General features: G+C 51.8%; 1 protein-coding gene across 1 annotated transcript in view; it reads right to left on the minus strand.

Annotated features, from left to right (window-relative positions):
• The window catches only part of arb2a (ARB2 cotranscriptional regulator A), a 147,555-nt gene that overhangs the window by 38,145 nt on the left and 101,285 nt on the right, over positions 1–8,125 (minus strand). Inside the window, exon 10 of the mRNA XM_083673328.1 lies at positions 4,674–4,758. Coding sequence (XP_083529454.1) covers positions 4,674–4,758 — 85 coding nt within the window. The remainder of the gene's footprint in view (positions 1–4,673; positions 4,759–8,125) is intronic.

Genomic DNA, 8,125 nt, shown 5'->3' on the forward strand with positions numbered 1-8,125 from the left:
GAATTCCGAGTTTCCCACTCTTAGCCATCTCAAAAGGTAGACAAGTTGCATTTACCGAGTCAGACATTTTGGAGTTTCGTAGTTTCCAGGACATGCAGCATTTGTCTCATCTCCCCAGGTACTATCTAACATGCCTTGAGCCAAGCCAAAGCTGTTGTTTTTCAAAACCACTGACATCTACGGGAGTCTCAAACAGGTTCCTGACAGACCGTGTGGAAGCAAACCAACATGATTCTGCCAGGTCAGCATTTTCCACATCGTCCTGTCAGTTGTTCTGACTCAGCTTGACACCTGTACAATCCAGACGACAGCCTGGGCATAGTGGAGTGGATCTGGGTCAAAGGTGAGCTTCGGTTCACCAGAGGTTACCTACATATTTCCTGCTGCGCTAATCACTAATGCTAGGCTAGACCCTAGACTACGTGTGCCTGGGGGAGGGGGAGGGGGAGGGGGACACCCATCCTCTTTTGATCTGATCTTGCAGAACTCCCCCCCGCCCCCCCCCCCCCCCGCCCCCCCCCCCAAAACAGTCAAGCTGAAAAAATACAAGAGGTGAGGGGGTTGAGACGGGGTGAGACAGGGGTGAGGAGGGGTGAGGAGGGGTGAGGCGGGGCTGCATTTCCTCTGGAAGTGTAACTCAGCAGACCTGCATCCATCAGACGGGGTTGTGCGAGGGCCGGGTGCGGAGGTGCCGACAAGCAGAGGGGTTTCACGGTCAACGGTGCGTGTATCAGGGGGAGGTTTACACTGTAGTTAAACCTGCCGAGCATGTAACACCGACCATCACAATACACCTCCCTCTCTCTCTCTCCCTCTCTCTCTCCCTCGCCTCTCTCCCTCGCCTCCCTCTCGCCTCTCTCCCTCGCCTCTCTTTCTCTCTCCTCTCTCTCCCTCACCTCTTTCTCTCTCTCTCTCTCTCCTCTCTTGCCTCTCTCTCTCTCTCCCTCACCTCTTTCTCTCTCTCTCTCTCTCTCCTCTCTTGCCTCTCTCTCTCTCTCTCTCTCTCTCTCTCTCTCTGATGCATCCATGTCTTTACTCTTGAGTTTTACAACTCACTGGAAGAGCTTGAGTTCACGCCGTGGGCGGTCGAGGCCAGCAGGTATGTTTAGTTTTAGCCGTCATTATCAGACATTGCAACAATATCAGACATTGCATCACTATACCTTTCGGTCTGGTCTTCATTTGTTTTCAGAAGCAGACATCAAGGAATCCAAAATGAACTTGACACAGAATGTGGAAGAAAAAAAAAACCCAGACAGACCTTTCTGAACATCAAAGGAGGTTGGTATTTGAACAAAGGAAGAAGAGTTGTTCTTCATGAAGACAATTAGGGTTAATTACCCAGCGATGTTTAGATCCTTGTAACCAAGCAGGACCAGTAATTAAACCTCAGGTAGACATTAACTTACTTTTGTTAGCCATTAATCAGTGTTTACCTTCAGACCACTCTGCCTTTGTAATTAATAATCAGCTTCAGCAATGAGTAATCACTAAAGAGAAGGTACAGCATGGGGGGGCTGGTGGGGGGTGGGCGGGCGTGTGTGTGTGTGTGTGTGTGTGAGAGAAAGAGAGAGAGAAAGCATACTGACATGGAATCTAGATTCTTATAGAACTAGAAGCTAAAACCCACTGGCACATACACAACAATAATGATGGAAACAAGACATATAACCTCCACACAACCAGACTGATGGAGCTAAACAGCCACCAGACACACACACACACACACACACACACACACACACACACTAATCCACAGCCACCATACAAGGGGGATTCACATTGTCATTGTCACTGTGGCTATGCTGCCTCTAAGCCAGATTCCAGAGTAGGCCTAGCCTAGCCTAGCCTAGCCTAGCCTGGCCTGGCCTGGCCTGCGCCAGCATCATTGCTTCTCTCCTGTCCTGGCTATCTGCTTTATGACTGCAGCCTTGGAAGGGTCAGCCCCGGATAGGCCCCAGCCCCCCCCCCCCCCCACCCCCTCCCTCCCTCCCTCCCTCCAACCCCCCCCCCCCCCCCCAGCATCAGCCTAAAACACAGGGAGGCTTTCCAGCTGAAGATTGGTTCCACTTTATCTGCATATTTAGGCAGTGTTCAGCGTGCTCCTAACTGATAAAATTCTGCCAGTCTGTCAGAGCTCTGCCAACGCTGGAGCACTGACCTTCTAGGGAAGATTCCTTTTGAAAGAGGGAATGAAAAAAGGGAGGGAGCGGGGGGAAAAAGGAAAAACAGAAAGCCAGGCCAGCTGGGGAACGGGTCCAGGTTTTATCACGTTAAAAACAATAAACAGAGATGTTAGCGGACACCCCCCACGCCTCACCCCCCCCCCCCCCCCCCCGCCACCCCCCCCAGTGTGCCATGCTGGTACCAGTGTAGCTTCACAGATGATTAAGAGCAACAGACAGCACTGTCTCCACCTCTCCATGCCCGCCCGCCAAGATCCAGCCAGCATGGACAACACCTCCATTACACTCTGCACCACACAGGGATAGAAGGAAGGAGGGAGGGAGACGGAGGGAGTGAGAGAGAGTGAGAGAAATAAAGAAATATAAAGTAAAACACAGAGAGAGAGAGAGAGAGAGAGAGAGAGAGACTCGTCCTTCAACCTGATTCTGCTGCTGGCTCCCTCCACACTGTCTGACCGCTCTGTCGTTCAAAGCAGCCATCTCACACACAGCCAATAGGAAGCCTTCGTCAGCCTTCAGACATCTTTGTGTCTCTTTGATCAGGCGCCATTCTCCATGTCTATCCAGTTGCCTGAGGCTTCAGACTAGACTAATGCAGTAGCTCCCAGTGTGGTGTGTGTGTGTGAGTGTGTTTCAACGATGCGTAGCTCTGTTTTCTGTTGATGAAACACTTGGTGGTTACCCATCATCCCACCCACACCAGCGCTAACCCCTGGCATAGACACACACACACACACACACACACACACACACACACACACACACACACACACACACACACACACACACACACACACACACACACACACACACACACACACACACACACACACACACACACACACACACACACACACACACACACACACACACACACACACACTCCCCAAAAGAGAATCAAACACACACGGACCCCGAGTGCTGAATCATTTAATCTGTGGGTGTGTGTGTGCATGTATGTGTATGCGTGTCCATGTGCGTGTGTGTGTGTCCGTGTGTGTGTGTGTGCGTGTCTATGTGCGTGTGTGTGTGCGTGTGTGTGTGTCCGTGTGTGTGTGTGTGCGTGTCTATGTGCGTGTGTGTGTGCGTGTGTGTGTGTGTGTGTGTGTGTGTGTGTGTGCGTGTGGTGTATTGAGCGTTCCCTCAGCAGAGATGCTGGGTCATGGCGCTTTGACACCCTTCCCTCAACCCTGTAACCTCTGGTGCTCTGGGGTGACTCACACTACAATGGCGGAGCCTCCAGCCTGCCAAGCCGCCAAGGACACAAAGACAACCAAATCAACCTCTGACACGAGGCGCCACACACACCAAAGGCTCGCTGAGCTGAGCTGACCGCCGCGGACCAACGGGCCGCTTTTCTCTCTCATTATCTCCCAAACAGATTCATTAAAACACAAAACGTTGATCAGGAGTGCACATCACAGGGAGAGGACCCGGTGATTATGTTTTTTTTTTTAAAGAATATTCCGACTGTTCCCAGAGTTAATATCGAGGCGGCAGGGTGTGTGACGAGGCCAAATAAACCGGAGGCGGTCGCCAAGAACAATGCGCACTAGCATGAGAGCCGGGATCAGCGACTCCGAGAACACAGGCTAGTCTGTCCAGACTCACTCACGACTGACGGGCCTGTTTGTATGGTTGTATGGGACTAGTAGGCAGATTATGTTAAGGCAGTTTAGACATAAGGTAGTTTAGATATGAGGCAGTTTAGATATGAGGCAGTTTTCACATTGGTGAGGGTCAGGGGAGGCTCTGGTGGGGCGTGTGTGTTCCACCTCTGGTGGAGGCAGAAGTCGGAGGACGGGCTCATTGCGATGCATGGTGAACGGAACGCCACGTGGTGTTTTTATACCGTCCCTCATTCCATTCTGTGCATTACAATGAGCCACGTCCTCCAATTTCTACCTCCACCAGCCTCCCCTGGTGAGGATGCATGATAGGGTGTTGGCTAGGTGGCATTTCATCCAGATGATTCAGACGTGTATCAATAGGCCACCCTCACTTTGAAACAGGTAACGTGGTGTGTTTGCCCGGGCTGATCTGGTTACATGGAGGGGGATGGAACCAGCAGAGCATGTACAGGTGTGTGTGTGAACATGATGTCATATGAGAGGTGAGGAGAGGGATGTCACAACAGACACAGAGCCACAGCTTAGGACCTTAGGATAGGTAATGAATGGTATGCACACACACACACACACACACACACACACACACACACACACACACACACACACACACACACACACACACACACACAATCCCTAATCCTGCATTAAGGAAAGATTAAGGATCATCATCATCATGAGCCATAGAAGGCATAGGGACAGAGAGCAAAACACCACACATTAAAGAGAGAAAGAGAAAGAAAGAGAGAGAGGGAGAGAGAGAGACATGGAGAGAGAGAGAGAGAGAGACATGGAGAGAGAGAGAGAGAGAGAGAGAGAGAGATGTAAGGAGTGTATACTAGAGAGTCACACACGCTACCTGCAGAGACGCGGGGGCAGTCTGGCAGCATGGGTTCCACGGGGGTGTCCAGGGGCTCGGGGCTCGATACCCAGTTACAGCAGTGCTGCAGGGGGAGGGGGAGGAGGAGGGGAGAGAGAGAGAGAGAGAGAGGTGAGGGTGAGATAGAGACAGGAACAAGCAATTAAAAGCTCTGTGACATGTTGCTCAGACAGCTCAGAGTTTGTTTGTGGTCGAGGACGGGGGTGGGGGGGGGGGGGGGGGGGGGAGGGGGGGGGTGAGCGGCGGCACTGGAGACGCACCGGGGGGGTGTCTGCACCAGCCTGCTGACCCATGACCCACACACACACACACCCACCCACCAATACCTACACACACACGCACACCGACGGCACACACACACACACGCACACGCGCGCGCTGAGCCCCCCGCAGTGAACATTTCACACCCAGAAAGAGAAGAAGACCTCTTCATCCCTCTCTCTCTCTCGTCTCTGTGACCTGGTCTGTACAGGCCTACAGGTGGGAGGAGCCGGCCTGCTGCATTCACATTCACCCCCCGCCACACTCTGACCTGCTGAATGTTTGCTAACACATCACATTTCTACCAGCACACCATGATGGATTTCTACTGTGTTCTGTCTCTCTCTCCAGTTGGCCGTGTGGGGAGGTGAGGTATGCATTGGTTTTGACAGGATGCAGCGTGGATGGGGGGAGAGAGGGGGGTGGGGTGGATAGAGAGAGAGAGAGAGAGAGAGATGGGGGGGAGACAGAGGGATAGAGAGAGGGAGGCTGAAGAGGAATGCACGGAGAAGACGTTCCTCAGATAAGATAAAAGTTCAATAGAAGAAACAGAAATGTAAAGGAGATTAGGCTGTGCAGCTGGCGTCCTTCTGAATCACTGCTTATCTGGCCTTGTTTACTTTACTCTGGGCGGCCGGACAGCCATTACAGTGCTGTGTGTGTGTGTGTGTGTGCGTTCGGGGGGGTCTCCCACAAAGCGGTGCAGCTCGCCCCGACATTGCCCCCCCGCCCCTCCTCCTCCCTCCCCCCCCCTCTCCCAAGGCCCTGTTACTGCCTGACAGAGAGGGGGTTGGATGGGCCAATCAGGCGAGGGCGGTGACCCCCACAAACCCCCCCCCCCCCCCCCACCACGCCTGTAGAGACATGATAGAACCCTGGGTCACATCACACCTCCGCCTGCCTGTCACAGCCCTCCTCCAGCCCTCCTCACCCTCTCCCTCACCCCCCCTCACCCCTGAGACCTCTGCCAGCCAGGGGTCACTATGCCCCCCCCAACCCGGGACTGGCGTCATCTGGACACTACTGTCTATGGGTGTGTGTGTGTGGGATGTGTTTGAGGGAGAGGGAGAGGGAGAGGGAGAGAGAGAGACACACACACACACACACACACACACACACACACACACACACACACACACACACACAGAGCACATGCGTACTCAGCCAGATTGAGACATATGCCTCGATATTGAGGCGCCCACCCACCCCTCTCCCCTCTCGGGCCTCTCTTTGTTTTACTCCTGTTGTTTACCTCAATGGCCGACATTTACATGTTGATCTAAACGTCTTCCTTCACTGTCACATCATCGTCACTTACACAATCATCAAGCCATTGTGGCTCCATAATGAAGCATGTAAACCATGTAAATCAGAATGAAACATGTACATTCAATGGCAGGACTTTTCTGAGTAACTTTGAAGGGACCTTTCATCTGAGCTCTACATACAGTATCAGCCATAGAAACAGAATGAGTAGAACAGACAAGCCCATTCAAATCAATATTCCATGGTGGGTGTACCGGCGGCCATCTTTTGATGTCCCATGTGGAAGTTTTAGCTCACAGCTTTATTAACAACCAACCAGATCAACTGACAATGGAATGTTCAGTCAAATGATGTTTACACCCCCCCCCCCCACTGATTCATGACTCGGTGTTAAATATGAACACATACAAATGTGTCTATGAGGAAGTGGGGAAAACCAAACAAACACCAAACTAACACTTAAAACATAATACTAAATCCATGTCAGGGCGCTCTCTCTCTCTCTCTCTCTCCCTTTCCCCCCCTCTCTCCCCGATCCTGTCAATTGAGTGTTCTAGGGGAGCACGGAGGAGAAAAAGCGAGAAGGAGGAGGGAGGGTAAAGGATGCAGAGTTGACTGCCATCTTGGTAAACAGGCGTTGCATTGTGTATTTTTAGATTCCGAGCTTTGCCCTAGTTGTGCTATTTGGAGCCCTGGGTTTTTTGGGGAGGAGGAGAGAGGAGGGAGCATCGCTCCTGGACTGGTACGTCAAGTGTCTCATTGTATCTGCTTAATTCATTCCGTCTGGAAGAAGATGTCAGCTGTGCTGTGAGCGAGGGGAGGCATTTCAAAGAACCTCCCGGTCCCCACCAATGGAGGCGCAGGGGCCGGCTGCTTGAATAGATTTGTCAAGGCAACCCCAGTGTTGTGAGAGCAGGGAGAGCAGCAGTCACATAAAGGCAGGCCCCGCTGGATGGGATTACAGACAGGCAGGGTTGACAAAAGGATGGCACCGCGGCTGTTTCTCTAAGACGTATTATCGTGACTTCAAGCGGGTAGCGGGATCAATGGTGCCATTGAACAGAGTGAGACAGCACAAGCATAGAGCATAAACAGGTCGCCCCAGACGTGGTGATGGTGGTGGTGTGTGTTGTGGTGATGGTGGTGGTGCTGTTTGTGTCTTTGTGTGTCAGTGTGTGTGTGTATGTATGTGTTCCGCTGCAGGCTGAAGACAGGGGTTTGATAAGGGGAATGCATGTCAAATGAAAGTAGTGGGTAAATATATACATACTGTATTACACATATGTAGTGTAAAACATGTCTGTGAACAGCTGAGAGAGACGCTGGAGCATCGGTCTTTACTAACAAGGAGTGTGTGAGGAGAGCAGTGACACCTAGGAGAGAAAGGTGCTTCATTCTGAGGAAATAAGAGAAATAAAACAAGGCAAGACAAGGAGCTGGTGCACACAGACACACACACACACACACACACACACACGCACACACACACACACACACACACACACACACACATACACACACACACACACAGGACATGCATGCATACATACATACACACACACACACACACACACACACACACACACACTCACACACACACACACACACAGGACATGCATGCATACATACATACACACACACACACACACACACACACACACACAGATACACACACACATACACGTACACACACACAGACACACACACACACATACACATACACACACACACATACACGTGAACTCATTCAGTCCCGCCACCGACATCATCATTATTAATCAGAAACATATGGCTCTGGAGTTCCCAGAATCCTTTTGGGGCCGATGGTGGGGCCCGGTGCTTAGCGGGGCGCTAAAAGCACTTCTAATGGTCGCGGTTTGAGAGCGTGAACGCCAGACAGGTGT

This window comes from Argentina silus (genome assembly GCF_951799395.1).
Source record: "Argentina silus genome assembly, chromosome: 7".
NCBI lineage: Eukaryota > Metazoa > Chordata > Actinopteri > Argentiniformes > Argentinidae > Argentina > Argentina silus.